The sequence below is a fragment of the Thunnus albacares genome, chromosome 21, assembly GCF_914725855.1.
Source record: "Thunnus albacares chromosome 21, fThuAlb1.1, whole genome shotgun sequence".
NCBI classification, from domain to species: Eukaryota; Metazoa; Chordata; class Actinopteri; order Scombriformes; family Scombridae; genus Thunnus; species Thunnus albacares.
The window spans coordinates 10030747-10050998 of record NC_058126.1 but is presented as its reverse complement, the minus strand read 5'-3'; the positions used below and the strand labels follow the sequence as shown (position 1 = coordinate 10050998).

The 20252-nt window shown below is 38.3% G+C and overlaps 1 protein-coding gene across 1 annotated transcript; it reads right to left on the bottom strand.

Moving 5' to 3' along the window:
• Nucleotides 1-116: 116 nt before the first annotated feature.
• On the bottom strand, nucleotides 117-20242 carry vps41 (VPS41 subunit of HOPS complex). The gene is made up of 28 exons (XM_044339083.1): nucleotides 20055-20242; nucleotides 19653-19691; nucleotides 14241-14348; nucleotides 12642-12719; nucleotides 9035-9109; nucleotides 8000-8062; nucleotides 7795-7860; nucleotides 6036-6155; nucleotides 5795-5941; nucleotides 5644-5710; nucleotides 5264-5361; nucleotides 5048-5177; nucleotides 4814-4929; nucleotides 4592-4710; nucleotides 3895-3976; nucleotides 3652-3744; nucleotides 3410-3537; nucleotides 2949-3093; nucleotides 2794-2835; nucleotides 2658-2708; nucleotides 2425-2562; nucleotides 2281-2335; nucleotides 2055-2195; nucleotides 1808-1944; nucleotides 914-1013; nucleotides 771-815; nucleotides 604-683; nucleotides 117-458 (listed from the first exon to the last, which is right to left on the bottom strand). The coding sequence occupies exons 1-28, from the start codon at nucleotides 20076-20078 to the stop codon at nucleotides 378-380; spliced, it is 2568 nt and encodes an 855-aa protein (XP_044195018.1). The 5' UTR covers nucleotides 20079-20242; the 3' UTR covers nucleotides 117-377.
• Between the last annotated feature and the right edge of the window lie 10 nt (nucleotides 20243-20252).

Here is a 20252-nt window from a genome sequence, read left to right as displayed (position 1 = left end):
CCTTTTCTAAATAGCTTTAAGCAGACTCTTAAATGAAATTTAATTACCTGACTTGAGAGGATTAACTCTGACTGGGTCATGGAGAAGACGAGCTTAATTATCAGATACAAACCAAACAGTTTTTGAAGTTTTATTTTTCAGACGATGCAGACATTTCATCAACAAATCACATTAGTGGCAAGCAGAACAACAACACTTTACAGTTATTGGATGTAAATATACAGACAATACAATATAAATGTTTTGCATTTTTGCAAGTGCACGGCTCAGTGACTGAGGCAAAGTGATATTCATTGATCAGTGCACTTAAAGTAAGGGAAAGCAACAAGGGAAAGATTAAAGCATCAATAATAAGGTCGTGAGTGCTTAAATCGCTGTTACTTTTTCATCTCCAGGATTCCACTTCCTGGCCCACGCCTCTTTGCACTGCAGATGTTGCAAAACTGCACCCCGGGAATCTGAGACAGGAAGGAGGGAGAAGATGCAGGGATATCAAGAGGTTCATGTTTGGTAGATATGATCATGACAATTTAACATTACACAAAAAGAAATGATTAGATTTGTTGTGTAAAAGGTGACAAGGACTATAGAGAAGGTTCTTACTGTTCCTGCGGATGGTAAACATTCTTTGTGGAACATGTGTCTGCAGTGAAACACTACCACACTGAAGGGTTTGGCCATATCTGAAACACAAGCGTGAAGCATAAATGAGCAACTAATGGCTCTCAAATATAATTCAACTTTTGGATACAACTATACGTATCACCCACCTGATGGTAATATCGTAGCGTGACACGATTCACAAATGTTCTCATCTGAAAAGAAAACCAGCGGCAACAAGTTAATAAGTTCAGTTTAAAGTGACTCCACTGCTTCTGACGTGATCGTCAAAAAAAAAAAAAAGCGCACCCACCATCGACTCTGACTCCTCTCATCTGCGTTCGGTGCATCTTCTGAAGCAGAGAGAGCGAGTCGGCCACCAGGATCTTCTTACATCCCTCCCTCAACAGAATCTTACAGACGAGGAAACAAAAGCCGGTTAGTAATCAAAACCACATGCTGATTTGTCGGGCTAATAGATGAATTTTTAAAATTAAAAATGTCCCTAAAAACACCTTGATTATTGCCACAGTGAGACATTCATTCAAAATTATTGAGGTTATAATAATCACATAAATGGTTTTGTTATTCTGTAATGTCAGAACTTAATTATAACTGTGCATAATGGAGTTTGGACTTGGATCTTCTTTTAAGTCGCCTCTGAAAACTCACTTTTGTAAGGCTTTCTTATAATCTATATATATTGATTTACTTACATTTGTGTGTATATATATATACAAATACAGTATATGCAGGAATGTATGTATTTGGCATTTTATTCTGCCCTTTATCCCTTTATGTCTGCCTTATAAAGCACTTTGTAATTTCTGATTTCTGGTTTTGGTAAGTGCTATCAATACTAATCAATAAACTTTATTATTATTATTATTCTCATCATTAACACAGTAAGTAATCTCCATTTATTCAGTGAATAACCTGCCGCAAAATATTAAACTAGATCATCTTTTTCTTATGTTGATTTTGAAGTATTAACACCTGTACTGTACTATAATTGGTGAATTTGAGTGATTATAGATATTTCAAGGTTTAATCAGTCTTTAAACTCTTGTATTTACATATTTATTGCTTGCTTAATGTCTCTTTTTTAAAATCTTTTTTGTAATAATCTCTTCAGATACTGGCATCATCAACATTTCAAGTGAGAAAAATGTAAGATAATAATTTCATTGATTTAAACATTTCTAACCTGCAGATTGTAGTCCTGGAGGATTTTCACTAGTGAATCTCTGAGGTTTGGGATCTCCATGCCCTCCTTTATGCGATGGATGAGTAGGATGGGATCCACATGGGTTCCAATGTTATTGAGGAGGCCGGTGATGAAAGCTGGAGATGACAACACAGAGAAAAATAAAGAAATATTATGAAAGAGAGCAAAAGAAAAGACAAAGTAGATGTTTACGATAACACAGCGAACAGGAGAAGTTGTTTCATACGTGGTTTGTCAATAGAGTAAGAGATGAGATCTTCCCAGAGCTCTGCATCGTCCTGCTCTTTGGCAAACTCTATGGCCTTGTCCACGTCCTCCAGTTCCTCCATGATCATCTGCAGAGCTCGTCTGCAGTTCCCCATCCTGCCTGGGGACGACATGATGGATTAGTTTCCTTTTTAACAATTTCAAACACATTTAAAGTAGGAAAACGAACGTTAATTAAAACTTGCTGAGCAGGAAGACGGTTTCCTCTACAAAGTTCCTCTGCTGGCAAATCTCGAGAGCCTGAAAGAGAAAAACAAAAGGCAAAATGATTCATGTCTCATGGCTTATTGAAACCTGGGTGGATGGTGGATAAAATGTAAGAATTGTACCTTCTCAAGTGGGCAGTGGGTGCTGTCTCTCAGGAAAGGTAAAAGATTTGGTCGGTCATACTCGGCATACAGACCAATCTGTCTCTCGTGGTACTTTTGCCCTTTGTGGTGGTCCCGCTTGAACAGTTTGTGGAGGTACTGTGGGGGGGGGAAATGTGCACAGGGTGTGATCAGATCAGTCTTTTTTGTCAGCAAATGTGATTAGATGTAAATGTATAGAGATTTAAACTCACCACATGCAGAAGTTCGGGTCTGTCAGCTAGTTCTTCCACAACTCTGTCTGTCTGTTAGCAGAGAGAAAACAATCAGTGGGCAGCACATTTTCATTACATCCTTAATAAATGATCAAGGGAAGCCTGGTACACTTACAGATATCTTGTCCTCATTGTCTAGAAGCATGTCAACAGCTTTCTGGCAACGTAAATTGAGAAGGAATATTACTCAGCTGATATGTGTGCTGATTAAACACAACGCAACTGCTGGCAATGGCTGGCAAATGACGATAAAATGATTTCATCTTTTACCTCTTTATCAAAGTCCATGAGGAGAACGATCTTGTCCTCTATCGAAGAGAAAAGGTTGTGTTTGTGGATCAGCTGGTACACGTCTTTGTGTCTCAGTCTCAGGTAGATTTCTAAGGCTCGGTCGTACCGCTGATCGTATGTGTACCTGCAGTAGCATCAAAGGCCAACAAGTTCATCTTTAAATGTTGATCATTTTGCGTCAATTTCTTCTGTCAGGAGTAATTTAAAAGCCATTTCAGTCATGACTCCTTCAACCCTAAAGTCCTGTCAGTGAATACATCATTGCAGACACATTTTGCACATTTAAAACTCTAATCTAGAGCCTAGAGTTTAAAAAAAAATCAAATAAGTCATCATAAAAATGCCATTTTTCAGTGTAATATAACCAATACCTTTCATTTGAATATTTCATGCAGTGTGTGTCCAAGTGTTAGAGTAATGCACGTGTTAAGATCACTCACAGTTCAGCCAATGTGGTGAGCAAAGTGCTGTTAGTGGGATCCCTCTTCAGGTGGTCGGTGACAGCTTGAACAATGGCCATGTTGTTATAAAGCTCTCCCGGCCATTCACGGATCAGTGTGGCAAAACCCTTTTGTGGAAAGCAAAGAAAAGTGAAGTGAGACAAACTGTCAGCTGACGTTTAAACCAACGGATTAACACTGGATTTGTCACAGGACGTCAAGAATATTGAGGGACAAAGTACCTCATAATCAGTTTTGAGAAATTCATGCAAGATCATTTCGTAGATGGCCGGTCTAAGACGTAGATCCCCTCTGGGCAAATACTGGCTGATGGCCTGGAATTGAAGAGAAATTTAGATAAAAGACTGATTATAGACAAAAACAAGAAAAACTTTCAGAACGCATCACATTTCATATCTAATCCATAACCATCATCTGTTCAATAACTAAACTGAGGTACAGAAGTTGGTCTTGATTGAACTTACCTTTAACTGTCCAATAGTCTTGAACCTGTAGACTTCATTTTCCCATAGTTCCATATTTTTTCCAAGAACCTTTTGGCACTTCCTGCATCGGAAAAAACACTTAAATCATTCAGATGAAAAAAAAAAAAAGATCCTGCTTTGTGACTTTGTTAGCAGAGGATGTGCTTGTTGCCGTAGAGTCACATCGATTAATTAGGAAGATGAATTTTATACATCTCTTTGAGCTTATAAGTTCATACTTGACTCTGGAAATAGCAGTTTAACCAAAAAAAACTAATTCAAATTCCACTTCCTGCTTAAAGCTCTGGAAAAAGTGAGTGAGCGGACCTTCAGTTTACACTATTTAAAAAAACGTTAGTTGTCCATCACCTAAAAATGGAAAATGTTCCCCACTTGTGTCTGTATTACAGGAAGGCAGAACCTCATCTTATTTGTTCCATAATCATGGTAATTTTAGTGGAAATAAATCAGACTAATTGTTTAGGAGTTATCCTATTTTCAACATTTACAAAGTGTATAAATCTTTTTACAGAGATGATCTGAATCTGAGTTTGTGTAATATGGACCCTGGACAAACATATGAGACATATACGATACAGTTTTTCAAATATTTTATACACAAACTCACTCACTCAATACAACTTATCAAACAGATCAGCTCATGATACACCTGCAGATCATGTACAATAACACCTACCTTGCAGCGCTGTCATAGTCTCCTTTCTCCACCAAGTGATTGATGTAGGCCATCCCGATTTTCTGAACATCGTGCCTCTTAATGTTTTTGAAACTGATCTCAGCAGCCATCAGCGCCTCCTGTCACAGTTAAACCACAGTTACAGGACACAACATTAAACTCGAGATTAAATTGTACGCCGTAACCTTTTGCAACATTCATAAAAATTCTCCCAACGCAAACCTCGTATTTCTTCTTTTCAAGGAGCCAATCGATATGGTCATCTTGGTCTCGCTCCTTGGCCACGACGATGTCTTTGGGACTGATGATGTAGAAGAGCGACTCTCCCTCCGAATGCTCTGTTAATGAAAATACATTTATGCCTCTGCGTGCTGTGCATTACCGCTGACATTTGATAGTCGATTGCATAATGAAATCAGAGTGCAGTAAAAGGCTGCGTGACATTTATAGTCTCACCGAGGCGGTAGTCTCTGCACTCGTTGTCTTGGAAGTTGCGCACAGTCAGCGCATCTGAAGAGATCTCCTCGCAGCTCTCGGGGAGAGGCTGGATGATGTCGAGACGAGGCCGAGCGCGGAACTCCTCATCCTGCAAAAACACACGCACACAATATGAGTAAAAAGTTGTACATAGTATTTAAGCCTTTAACACATATGTAATAAAAGTATCATTACCATGTGATCAGAGTTCTCCTTCACAAAGTACAAGGTGACCAGCTGATCTGCCAGCGGTGCCAAGCCGCTGATGAAAAACTCGGTCTCAAATGCAGACACTGTTTGAAAGAGATGCAATCAGTTTATGAGTTGGATTTGGTATCAATAATAAGAATACAGAAAGTGTTTGATGCTGAATCTTCACAATAACAACTGGAACTGAGAAAAGCAGCCTTGTTCTGAGCGTGATCACAATGTCTAATGTGTTTGAAAGAGTTGTAAACGTTAAACACTGTACTGACTTCTGCTAACATGTTCCTGTACCATTATCACCAAGCTGCAGATTTATTATACTTGACAGATAAAGTGACTGGCGTCCTGTTGTGTGTTGTATTTTATACCTATTTCCACGTAGCGGCTGGGCAGATCTCTCATTTCGGTGGGATTTCGCTCTTTCACGACACAAATCTGAGGAGAAATTAGAAAAATTAAGTTTGAAAGACTGGAATAACTAGTGCCTGTGATCAAAAAAGAAAAAAAAAAAAAGCGAACCTTAATGGAAGTTCCCCAGCCAACAATAAGAGTGGCGTTGTCTTTCCAACACAGGCTGCAAGGATACATGTCGGGCCTCAGGCTGACGTTGTCTCGCAGCACGTTTGTAATCCGCTGTTTTGTGCTGATGTCATATATTTTAACTCCCTAAGACAAACAAAGGAAACCAAACTTTAGCATTTTAACATTTCAATATTGTACATTATTATTTTTTATTGAGATTCTGTGACAAATCACTCACCACATTGTTGGCCCAGGCTATGAGGTTCGCTCTCCACTGGATATTAGTGATGGATCCCTCGCCTTCATGTAGAACAGAGGTCTTCCAGCGATTCAGCCAGTTTCTTTCATACAGAAGAAGCTTTAAGAAAGAAATCAAGAAAATATTTTATACTACACAGTGTGGTTATCAGTCAACACAGGGGTTGCAGTTATGCAGCACCGCCTACAGAGGGCAGTAGATGAACAGCACATAGTAGAGGAACAGCCCGTTTGGTAAATGGGTGAAGCCGTCTCACAGATTTAACTTAAACTGTGGGGAACTTTCTTTTCTCACGCTGCAAATAATGAAGTAAAACCTGATTTCAGTCCATATGAGCAGATCTTAATTCCACTCCAAAAAGACAATCAAGACAGATTGTTCATTAGACTTCATCTGAATGAGAAAGCTTCACATTCAGTGGTGGATGAAGTAATTTTAAAGATTCACATGGCCGATGTGATTTGCAAGTAGAAGATGGTATATATATATAAAAAAAACCATAAAGAGAGGGTTGAAAATGTGATGCATGATTTCATACATCATTCTCCCTTTCATCATAATGGTTATGGCTTCTCCAGGCTACACACCATTTATTGCACTCACTGTGGATGGTGTCAATTATAGAAAAAGTATTTCAACACATATGTATTTACTGTCCTAGTAGTGAACGCTTGTCTTGTCTTGTCTTTCACTCAGACGCGTGGAAGCTCAGTGAGAGTGTTGTGCAAGGTTTGTGTGTGTTTTTTTTTTAACCACAATGCAGCGTCCCATCAAGGCGGCTTCATCAATACAATTTAATGTTCAGGCCTTAGAGGACAAAGTCTTTCATTCACATTCCCTGTATTGTTACTGTCCTTACAACAATATATAAACTGATACCAAAAAAACACCCCCCAAAAAAATGCATAATATTACCAAGGAGGCAGGGAGAAGGTTGTATAGCCTCTTTAATTCAGCAGTTGGGCTATGTTAATAAACAGTTTGCTCAACAAAGAGATGATATGACAAAAGAACTGTGGAGACAAAATTGAATTTCCTTTGACAGGATGTGACTCCTGTTGAGGCCTATTGATTTTCATCACAGGCACCTTGTGGAGGCCTTCACAATTTGGAACTGAGAGGAATCAGCGCCAATTGAAAGAAAATGGCAAAGTAACACTAACAATGGGGTTTCATGAAAAAAAAAGTTGTTTTTCCTCACCCCTGTTGTATAAATGTCAGTATACTTTATTAATGGATAGCAGTGCAATGACGCTACCGCAGTTTATAGCAGTACTGGCATTTAGTAACACCTAGTTTTACTTGAGAAGAAGAAATTGACAAACTTAATACCTGAAATACTTTTCACCTTCCGTAGTGACATACCTACCAGAGACAACTTTCAAGAAAGAGATCACTGTATGCGCCCGGAAATCCTAAGACTATGTACCCTCTTGATAATGACATCTATTTGCTGTGCTTGTGAAGCATTGCCTTTCAAACACTGTTGAGCGAACAGCACTTTGTGAAAATGGGCAGCTCTCCCGAGAGCACTCCAGCAAAGAGACAGAAAAGTAAGAGCCTTTCACACCAGACAAAGGCCTGTGCATCGCCTTCAGCCGAGCCAAAGCGAGAAGGTTTGCAGGATTCTGCTTCACCCGGACACAATCAGGATGAGTTATTGTAGCAGGAAATGCCTAAGAAATGGTGAAAACTGTAAATAATGACTACATGAGTAAAAAGTACTATTCAAACCTACCTTGTTGCCCCCAGTGACAAACTGTTTGTAGTTAGATCTGGTGAACTGAGGGTGTAGTGCCACCACCTACAAAACCATACAGGAAGGACAGATTATACCATAAAGATGTTAGGAAGGAGGAGTGAAATGTGATTTTCCTTTATGTCATATGCAGGAAATGGCAACAGATGCCTGCTAAGACACTCAAGTTTTCAAAAGTACTTACTTTGATGGGACAGTCGAAGTTCTCATGGAAGCCCTCTCTCGTATAGAGACCAAATACTTGAACCTGAAACAGGCGAGACAGCAGAATGACAAGCAAAGGTGAATAACTCAAAATCTCTCCTTTAATTGCTGCCTCTGCAACTATCCGAGGCCAGCGAGGGGAATTGTGGTCAGAAAAGACTTTGATTGGCTCCCTACTTCTCCGCTGGGTCACCAATTAGTGGACAAGTTGATTCTTTGAACCCTGAAGGGTTTAGAAACAGGAGTCCTAATCTTGGACTTGACCACAGCCTCAGCAAACTCTAATGTACCATTAGAGTACATGACACCCAGTTTTTCTTTATCCGAGGCCCCAAAAAAGAACATGATACTCTGATATGCAATGTTTTTTTTTTTTTAAACTGCATCAGTGATTTAGGACTAAGTTAGATTTTAAAGGATTAACAGCCAACTGACTTGGTTGAGGGCAAACAATTGCTGTAGCATTGATTTTAATTGTCTGCTCCACTTTATGTGTGTGACAAGATCTTGTTTTTGCCACCAGAGTGCTAGAAGTATATGTATGTGTATGTGTGTGTGTGTGGGGGGCGATATCAGAGAGCATATCTTGACTGCGAAATCCATGAAGGATGGTGGTAATGATGAGAAGAGACAAGATAACAGCAAGGTGGAGAACATGGAGAGGGTATCCATAGACGGCTGATGGCTGACTGACAGCTCATCGGATCTGAGTGCAATCCTTTCCCCCTATACTCTTCAAAATTGGTAGCTTTTTATAAATTCCTGCATCATGAAAAAAATATGGGTTTGTGTGTGTGTGTGTATATATATGGTGAAGATAAACCTCCAGGTTAATGCTCCGACTGTGAAAGAAGTGGCTTCTAAAAAAAGTTCCACATCATTAGCATAAAGTTTGATAAGACGAGTTTTATATGAATCTGAGGATGAATTATGACAGATGAAAAACACTGATTGGTGATTCTTTGCTGCAGGCCCAAGGATCAGTAACCACCGGTGATGAGCAGAGAGATCTCACCTTCCCATCCTCGGAGCAGATGCCCACATGCTCTCCACTTTCATCCAGACTGATCTGGTTGATCTTCACTGAACTCTGAGGAGACAGAATATCACAGCATCTTTTTTTTTTTTTCTTTTTAGCGGCAGGAAAATATCTTTGTGGCTGACATTTTATCCCACAATGTGAAATGCTGGAAAAAGGCAAAAAAAATTAATGGTCCCGTACTGTACATTGAAAACAATGAGGAGAACTCGTGCACACTGTCTCGCTAACTGCTGAAATATTTATTAGATAACAATGTTTCAGTCTGTCCGGCCTTCATCAGGTATATGGGCAGCATCACAACACTGTATAAATACACATAAGAGCTGCCTCAATCATCCAATCATCCAATCAGAGGACTACAAAGATTGGTTTGACTGATCAGTAAGAAAATAGTATTAAAAAGATACAAAATGACACAATATAACAGTGCCAATAAATCTTAAGCAACATCCATGTAACCTCAAAGCTCTCCAAAGGTCAAAAAATAGAAAAGAACAAGTGAATTAAGAGCAAACATACTGATATATCATGAATCTTACAGTGTTAGCAAACATATTCGATCCATTCTATACAAAAAGTCAAAAAGGAAGGTAAATTAGGGACAAAAGTCTCAATTTGTCAAATAATGTTTTCAGTGTCATCATACGTTAAACATATCTACCCCTAAATGGCATTACATAGTCACGAGTCAAGGATGTACAATCACATAAATAAATAGCATAATTAAGGGCATGAATGCCAATTCATCAGTGAATCTATACAGTAACATCAGTATAATTTAAATAGTAAAAGAATCATTATAGAGGCTACAGATAAAATGGTGCAGAGGACCAATAAACTTAATCAATGCATATATGTTATTAAAAAAAACTGCAAGGGACATTAAAAAAACGTGAATCTAGACATATTAATGAAGGCGTTGCAGAACAGGGAAGGCTAATTTATGCTTTTTTTGTTAATACCCAGCTAGGTATTTGTCTTCTAATTATAGCATTGCACGTGACTGACCTTTCAGAAAAATATTCACATCAGAAAAAAGTTATAACATTAGATTAAGTAGAAGTTCAGGGTCTGAATATCCAGAACGCCTCCCTTCTTTTTAATAACAGGTCATGATCTCTACCCTCATGTGGCATTGAAATTTTTTCAATCCCACAAAAGCGGAGAGGTGGAAGCCACGTCATGTTTCATCTCATTGAAAACGGGCCGCTGTTGGATAACTTCTATCCTGTCGATTTGCTTATTCTTTGCTTTAATATTTTTCTGGTAGTTTCACCAATATAAGCGAAGCCACATGGGCAGCGTATCATATATATGACATGAATGGACACGCAGGTGATGACACTCTTGATAGGAAACTTTTTTTTCCTGTGAGTGGGTGATAAAAATGTGCTGTTTTGACAGTGTTGTTCCCACAATGGTAACTGCCATTTGCAAGAGGACATAAAATAGTTTGTTGCAACTGGCTGTTCTGAGTTTTCTTTATGGGAAGAATTTGCATCGAGTAAACGATCTCTTAAATTTCGCCCCCGTTTATATACAAACAAAGGTTTGGTGTAAAGATTCGGGATGGCTCAGGGTCAGATTTTAATATGTGCCAGTGTTTCATAAACACTGACCTTACAAAATGACTGAGGAGAGTCGGCGGTTGTACATGTAGCTGAAAATTGTTTCTCTTTTTTCTGGCTCTTGCTTAACAGATTTCTCTAGAGCTGAGTTATATGCTTGCTCTACCCAATCAAGGGGATATCCCCATGAGAGAAATTTTGATTTCATATCCACTGCTTTTTTTCTACATAGTCCTGCGTGGTCTGACATAATCTCCTCAGCCTGTAAAACTGGCTCCTGGTCAGACCTTTCTTAAGTGGGATGTATGCTATTAGCCAAAAACAGGGTTATTTCTATCAGTTTCTTTACAGTATAGCATAGTAGAGAGTCCCCCTATTGTTTATCGTGACCCACATGTCAAGAAAATGTATTTTCTCTTTGCTAAACTCACATGTAAACTGAAGATTGTTCTTAAAGCCATTTAGCAAACTCACAAAACCATTCAACTCCTCTGGATCACTTTGAAAGATGCAGAAATTGTCGTAAATGAATATTTTTGGTAAGATGCCTGTGTATGTGAGGGTTGATACAATTTCTTTCACAAAAAAACAACGTATAGATTGACATAATTAGGAGCACGGATCAAGCGATCGAACAGATAGAAATCTGTTGAAAAAAAATCATTATCAAAACTGAAATAATTATACTTCATGACAAACATAGTGTACGTGTCAATGCATAGAGCACTTCACTAATACTGTGAAGGTTAGGGGGTCCCTTTACTGTTGATGCTTTTAAATTTTAGTCACTCATGACTCCATAGGGCTCTTTAGATAAAAGGATCAACCAAATGGCATAAATTACAGCAAATGTTACTTAAAAACCATCCCTAAAGGATTGCCGATGCATCTGTTTAGACTAAAGGAGAAAAAGTTGCTCGTTTCTCATATATTTAGAACTTCTCCGGTGCATCAGAGGGTTGGTGCGTCAATAAATTTATGCTTTTCGACTCATTTTGAAAATACGTCACAAAATCCATTAGCACCGGGTCTCGTCTGCTCGGTGAAATAGCGTCCTTGTTTCTCTCAGGCTACGACTGATAAACTGGCAGTAAGTTGCTTTGGTGAGAAGCACTCGAATCAATGTTCTCAGTAGGAACACTGCAGTTACAAGCGCGAGTGCAGGTACAGTAATGTAAAACTGCCCCTTTGTGCCAAATCAGCCTTGATTACTTAAATTTTTTTTGACTTGCAAATTCAGTTATTGTTCATTATTGTAAAACAGTGGGACTAAATCAGATATGCAACATCATTTCTGATTAGATATCCCACACATGCATTATTGTGTGAAATCTTCCTTCAAGGTAATACGGTATGTGAAACCCTCAAAATGTCTCCTCTTGCCTCCCTAAACTATATTAATCTGTCAGCAGGGCGTTAGCTTAGCTACCCATTGAGGACACTGATGTTCTGTCCTTGGCATGTTTTCCGGGAATGTTTTAGGTATTTTATTGGCTGATTCCAGTATTTTTTAGACACAGTATGTTTAAACTGGACTTCTTTTCTCCTGACTAAATGTTACAGCTCTGACACTTTCTGTTCCAATTTGAGAAACATTTGACAACACGTTGTTTTTGCAGGCATCAAGACTATTAACACTAATGATCACAGCAATCAAAACAGACAGGATCATTGATGAAGACTCTTAAGTCCCACTTAAGTCAAGATTATGTCAGTTTTAAAGGAGATATTTATAATGAAACATTTGCTTGTAGTAAAGCAACTGCTAATTATCAGGGATGTAAGGACTGAATCAATAGTTTTGGTTATTTAAGTCTTGGTTGAACACTGCAGATGAGTCAAAAACCATAATTCAAGAGGAGGGTCGTCATCTTTTCGTTGGATAATACAAAGACAACTAAAAGTACAGATCTGCACTATTTACTGCTCTGAATTGGAAAAAGTTCATCGCATGCACCAGCAGGGCCAAAATACTTTCATCATTATAACCTGAAGGATTTTTATGTACTCACAATTTCAAACTTCTGAGTTACATTTCCTTGGATGTCCAGCAGGAACACCTTTCCAAAATGGGTACCTAAGGCAAGAAACTGAGAAAAGAGAATAAATGTGATGTAAATTAAACTAGAAGACACTTGAAAGCAATTCATGATTTTGGTTAAAAAAAAAAAAAAAAAAAAAAAAAAATCTTGTGCTGATGAAGGCTGTGGGAGAGGATAAAAAAAAAAAAATATTTCTTGGAGCTGGAGCGACATGGGCACACTGGGGATTGGGTGGGCTTGGAGGCAAAACTGTGAAATTGCAGGGGGTGGAAAAGCCCTATTTATTAAAGCAGACAGTGTGAAATGGCATATTTTTTTTTCTCAAATTAAAATGCTTAAGCATAATAAATGCACTGTACATCTGACTTATTCCCATGCTCTCCATGCAACCCAATCACCTCCCTGCCCAGCACAGAGCTATTATTTCTACTGAGCAGCAACTGGTTTCTGGTGTTCTGTGCTTCAGCAGAAATGCATGTGCGCATATGTGTGTGTGTGTGTATGTGTGTGTGTGTGAGTCCACTGGGACAAAAAAATTATAGAAACCGGGGGCTTTTGGCATTAGATTAAGTGTGTGTTCTTCCACCCCAGCCCCCTGCTCCTTTGCCCTCCTCCTAATCCCCCTCCCTTCTCGACCAGCATGTGGATGTGCGGCGAGCCCACCATGCTTCAGTGCAGTCTATAATGAAATGCTTATATTTACAGGCACAGCTGAGCATGTCAGACAGAGCCCCTGCAATCTCCCCAAATAAAATAACCAAAAATAAATAAATAAAGGGTTCAACCTTGTGAGGCGGAGCGACTTTTAAAGGGATTTATCAGAATGGAATTGTTCAAATGAAATTCCGATTCAGACACTTAAAATATGAGGCAACATAAGGCAATATGTGCTGTCGGTGGCTTTAAGGTTGTGGGAGGTTTTTTCGCCGCGGCGGTGGGGGCTGGTGTGACCAGACCGGTAGCTGGAGAAAACCTCAGGAAGAAAGACAGTCAGATCAAATTTAGAATTTCAGCAAAGCAACGTCTCTTCACTGTGGCAAGGTTGCTGTTTTAAAGTAAAAAAAAAAAGAAAAAATGAAGGGGGGGGGGGGGGGGGGGGGCTGAATCCTCAAAGTAAAAATAAATAAATGAAAATCAATAGCGGTTAATAAAACATCAGGTGAAGAGACATAACTGGGTATGACTTTTGCTTTGCTCAGGTGTGCATGTGTGCCGCCGGTGCCACGACGATTAACCATCTCGCCGAGAGTGGCCCCCTCTTAAAAAAAATGTCTACATTCGACAAAAAAAAAAACGAGGAGAGGAGTGAAAAATATGTAAGAGTGGGAATAAAAAAGAGGAGGAGACAATGGCGCCTGGTGTCTTTTGATGTACCTCCCTGAGAGGAGAAGCAGAGGGAAGGTGAGAAAAGAATGGCCTGCCTTTACGGATTGAACAGAGGAGATGAAAAACAACTTTGAAGAGGACATCTCTCAAATGTGTACATAAACAATGTGGGATCTGTACTTGAGATGGGGTTGAGACTTGAAGCTGAAATGCCCTTGCGGGGTGGTGGATTATAACCTCTACCTTGTCATGGACGGTCATACAGCTGGCTGCATCCTTCTGGAGGATTTCTGTCACCCCATTGGAGAGTCTCTCGTACTTCAGCTTGGGCTCCTCCTCGCTGTCCTCCTCCTGGTTGAGAAAAGCAGTTTTGGGCTTTAATTATTACATTTTCTTAAAAAAGGTTAAAAAGCACTGTGTCTCCTCACTAATACAACAGCTTACAATATTATAAAATGTCCACATGAAGTCATTTAAATCCTCTGTTTTGTCTTGAAATGTGATCTTTTGGAGAGCTGCAACAATTAATCAATTAATTGATCAACAGAAAAATTAATTGCCAACTATTTTATATTCAATTTATGTTTTGAGTCTTTTTTTTAGATGCCAAAATTCTTCAGTTCCAGCATCTTAAATGTGAATATTTTCTGTTTTCTTTAATCCTCTATGATAGTAAACTGAATATCTTTGGCGTGTGGACTGTTGCTCGAGACAAAACAAGACATTTGGGACACAATCATCGACATTTTTCACCATTTTCTGACATTTTATAGACCGAACAACTAATCGGTTAATCAAGAGTATAATTGACAGATTAATTGATAATGAAAATAATCGTTAGTTGCAGCCCTACAGTGGGAAGAAGTCTGAGAAGTGGATGAGATGACGTTGCATGCTTCTAGTGCAACTCAACAGGAGTCGTTCACACTGTCTGTCTAGGAATAATCATATTTGTAGGGCTGGGTGATATGGATAAAATCTGTATCAGAATATTAATAAGAATATTTTATTATTATATATCATTACATTGCAAACGTTTGGAAAATCATAGATGTTCAATGCAGTTTATTTTTTTTACTTTTGTACTTTACATCAAGCAAAACTTCACAAATATGAAACAAAACAAACTATTTTGTTGATTTTTTTTGCTTAGATTTATTAATTTGTAAAACAATAATAAAGTATTATCACATTGTCACAGTATGATAGTAATAAAGCCCTATTTGGGGATTTTGTTGCGTACATGAAGTTATTTCTTAAATAGGTGAAATCATGTCAGCTATTATCTTTGCAAATATTTTTTTTGTAAAATCTTAACAGAATACAGGATGTTAGACTGCAACAAACTTGAAAAAAGATAAAACATCCATTTAGGGCTGAAACTAAGTATTTTCATTATTGATTAATCTGTTGATTATTTTCTCGATTAATTGCTTTGTTTCTGAAAGTGTGAAGAAGTGACAAACATCCAGTATAATTTCCACGAGCCTATGTGACTTATTCAGATGTGTCATAATCTAGACCAACACCCCAAAACCCAAATACAATTAGTTTACTATCTTACATCACATTTGAGAACCTTGAACCAATTAATTTTCTGTTGATTGATTTATTATTTCAACATCCATTCGTATGTACACATACAATACTACTGTATAAAAAAAAGAACATAAACATGAGATCCTTCATAGTCTTCACTGCCACAGAGTCTCTGAGCAAGACAGTAAACCCAGCAGGATGACACTAATGACCAACACCTGCATATATTCTAGCCTCTGGTCACGATACCAGAATTTTAAACTTACAATTACAGTACTAGTATAAAAAATTATACTAAATACCTCTTACGATACCACAGCAAAAAAAAAAAAGTTCTGGGCACACAAAATTGGATAATTTCTTTCTTTTTTTAATTAAATTTGCCATGAATAACTCAGTTAGCACCATGTTGGAGAGAAAACTGTAACAGCCACAGGTTGAGGACCAGTTGATTTTGTTCCCTGTTGTTTCATCTGTGCAGCCTGGGTCTGATACTATCGAATGTGTAATTAATGGAGGTCGTATCGTTTTAAATACATGGTATTGAAAATGAATTGAAGTATCAATACTTTTGACAACCTTACTCTTCAAAGAAAATACGTCTGTATGTGTGTACATGAGGTCTGAGCATAAAGACAAATTTCCATTACCTTGCATGAAACGCAGGATAAAGTCTATTTTTCATGAGTGTTCATCCCCAATGAAATACATGAATATGGTCTTTTCATAAATCAAACTTAAGGTATTCTACTGTGTAAGACACTCCAGCGTGAGCCAACATTTGCGGCCAGTCACAGCCTGAATATTACTCATAATTCAGTTTATAACCAATGCTGCACAGTCTGTGGCTGCCCAGAGGGTGCATCAACTCAAAACATTGTCTGCCATTATGTGCTACTGGGTTGGAGGTGGGGGACAATAGCGTGGAAAAAATGTTATTTTCAAAAACAATCCTTTCCCACTCAACAATGCCATATCTAGGCTATTTCCTGTGTATTCTGGTTGTGAGATTTCTGATGCGAGGGCATTTGTCACGGGTTTCAAAGGCGTATCAAACAACAAAGGCAAACTTCATCCCTGGAGAGAAACTACTCATTTTCAAACTTTTGCCATCTCTTGTAAGTTGCCCTTTGTTTTGTCAACTACTGAGCTGGCCTTTGTGTTGTAACCATTTTTCTGCCATATTCTTTGCCTATTGGCAGCAGTTAAGATACGACAGGCTGAATCCTTCCTCGTATTCACATCTAGGATAAAATTCCCCAAACACACGAGGAAGAAAACACTAGTTACAAATGTACATTGAAGGATATGGTCACAATTTTTCAAGTCTGATTTAAAACAATAGTCAGGTCCCCATATAAATAAACAGGTTTTGCTGTCTGTAATCATTCCCCCTGTTTATACTGATCATTAGAGGATCCCCTCCAAATGCACTTTCAATGTAAGTGATGGGAGGCAAAATCCACAGTCCTCGTTTTGAGCAAAAAATTCATTTCAAAGTTTATCTGAAGATAATATGAGGCTCCAGCAGTCTGAGCTAGTCAAATAAAGTGGATATTTTCCACAGTTACAGTCTTTTTAATAAAAAATTCCCTCTTTGTGTCTCGACGGACAGTGTTTTCCTGTTCAGCTGCAGTGGAAGGATCGTAACAAAAAGAGGGAATTTGGCACTAAAAAGACAGAAACTTTAAAAGATATTGACTTGATCTGACTCATTTGGACAGCTGAGGCCTCATATTATCTTCAAATAAACGTTTAAATACATTTTTGCACAGAAGAAAGGCTGAAGTCCCCCATCATTTACACTGAAAGTGCATTATGAAGGGATCTTCTAATGGTCAGTATGAGCAGGAGGAATGATTATGACAAGAGCTGCGAGCTCAGGACAGTCTTTATTACATATTAAGAAACTAATGAATCCAAACCTCCACTCACCACCATGTTTTTCTACCTTAAACACTTTAACTATGCGTGTTTTTTGGGGGCACAGCTGTTATACAAAGCATATTTTGCAACTGAATTTGGACACAAGCTCATTCCCCTTAAAAAATGACACCCTCCTCACTTAAAATAAAGTTGGGATTGAGAAGAAAACTCAGATTAGGGTTCGAATTATTGGTCAGTTACTACCTCACTGACCGAGGACTCTCCCAATTCTGCTTCTAAAGTGAGGAAGAGGATGTGCAATATGTCTGTTACTATAGTGTTATTATGTGTAATCGGCAACTCAGGATTTGATCCACTGTACTCCAAAGTTAAAATGAAAACTATTATTTTTAGGTGAGGCATCAGGCATCAAAAACAACACCAGGCAAAACTTCTCACAACAAGGCTTATTACTGTATCATGTCAGTACAAGTTGGACTAGTATGGTCAAATTACAAGGCTGGAGATGAGCAGGCCTCCGAGTTTCAAGATCCACAGTTGTTATCCCACTAATTTATTCTGTGAGTAGCTGAAAGAACAACACACACACACACACACACACACACACCACCAGCAGACACCAAGCACGAAACAGTATATTGCAGTATTCTAAGTAAAATCAGCTGCAGTGGTGGAAAGTAACTAAGTACATTTCTAATTTTGAGGTACTTGTACTTTACTTGAGTATTTCCATTTGATGCTACTTTATACTTCCACTCCATTACGTTTCAGAGGGAAATATTGTACTTCCTACTTCACTACATTAATTTGACAGGTTTAGTTACTTTTCAGATGATTTGACACAATGGATAATATAACAAATGTTTAAAATACAACACATTGTTAAAGATGAAACCAGTAGTTTCTAACCTTTTTGGCTTTTGATGTCTTACAAAAAGCAGTGTGTAGTCGGGGTCACATTTCAGATGTCTATGAATTGTTAACAGCTCCACCAAATAGTGATTTTTCCCTCTAAACTTCTCACATGGTTTTATTTCAATAAATGTTCAAATGATCCAATATTTCACCAAAAATCAAAGATTAGAGAAAAATTCCAAAACCTAAAACAGATTTGTGTATCAGAACTTTGTTTTTTCTTCTTTCCTCTCTCATTAATCATCTCACGACCCCTCAGATTTATCTGGTGACCCTTTGGAGGGGCCCGACCCCTAGGTTGGGAACCACTAGACTTAACTAGCTAAGTGTATATAAAGTAGTTGAAACTAGCTCCACCTCCAGCAGCTACAACAGTAACATGCTGCTCTAACACTGATGCTTCAGTATTAATAATCTAATGATGTCATATATAATAATATATCAGTCAGAGGGACCAAACCACTACTTTTACTGTAATAGTTTAACTACATCAAGCTGATAATACTTATGTACTTTTACTTGAGTAGGATTTTTCATGCAGGACTTTTACTTGTAATGGAGTATTTTTACATTGCTGTATTGGTACTTTTACTAAACTAAAGGGTTTGAATACTTCTTCCACCACTGATCAGCTGCTTGCAGCCACTTGCAGGAGACATTCTATGCCATAGTCGCAGATGTTTCTTTCCCTGTGAGTGTTCGTGTTCTACAGGACTGAACACACTGCGCACAGATAGAAAAATTAAGGATTTTTCCTTTCTCTCACTTTTAACGGTTTTCTTAAGAGAGGTGCAAGCAGCCTTTCCCTTTCATTCTGCTCTCCGATTCCTTAAAAAAGACAAACTCCCTTTCCTGCCAGGCTGATGTGTGTAGAGCTATATTTTATTTAGCCAACTGTGATTCTCAGAAGCACAGGCGTACTGTAACATGCAGAAGCTCAGTCATAATATTGATGGATTTGGAAGGCTATCTGTAATTTATGAGTGTTTGACGCCTCTCAAAACCTGACAAACATCCTGCTGGGATCAAGCTGTGTTGATAAAGGCTGGCTATGTATTATGGTCCTTTCAGTAAGCAGCAAGCTTTATTTGAGTTCAGAAATCATCAACGCTTGACAGAACTAGGCACAACGCTGACATCGACATCATGTTGTTGATGATGGACATGCTGGTGCAACTGCAGGACACTTTCAGGAGCTGATTTTTCCCACCATACACAGTGAACTGCTCTCACCCTAATGCATACTGCTCTCACTTTGTCTTTTTGATGGACATTTTCAGATCAACACAAATTGATGTTAGTGAGTTTTCTTACCTCAGACTCATCCGTGAATTCCTCACTAGGATTTCTGCCCTGATAGAAGATTGAAAGGCTTTAAACAATCTAACAGGAGGTATTATTAATAACTTAAAACACCAATGATAGGAACTGTGAGACAACTGGATGTTGGTTGATGTATTTGAATATAATCTTAACTAAAACATTGTTTATATTGTAGGCAGTATCTACAATATCTATTTAAACATGTACACAAAGATATCACATATAACTATCATTATTCTATATTTCACGATACATATGTAAAACATGTTAGATAACAGGCTTAATCAAAGCAAAAGTCAACAGACAAAATTCACCGACCACATTTCTCATTTATTTTGATGCAGCTACGTATTAAACATCATTAGTCAGCTAGCGTTAGCATGCTCTGCTTACCTGCTCCTCCACTTCCGCCATCATTATTAGCTGTATCCAAAAATAATTGTTAAACTATCTTACTGCGTGTGTAAGAAACACATGTTAAAGATCCGCAATAGCGCTGTTAGGTTTATTTAATGTCAAAAACATCCGTTAAACAACGATGTGATTGTTTGTTGTCGAAGCCTGCTGTCTGTCATAAGTTCAATCACATGA

Excerpts from the sequence above, each read along its gene's own strand:
- vps41 (XM_044339083.1), bottom strand. The coding sequence starts at position 20,078 with ATGATGGCGGAAGTGGAGGAGCAG. Across the intron at positions 2,563-2,657 it reads GACCCGAACTTCTGCATGTG|TACCTCCACAAACTGTTCAA; the intron begins GTGAGTTTAAAT and ends CCCCCCCCACAG. Across the intron at positions 684-770 it reads CGCTACGATATTACCATCAG|ATATGGCCAAACCCTTCAGT; the intron begins GTGGGTGATACG and ends CTTGTGTTTCAG.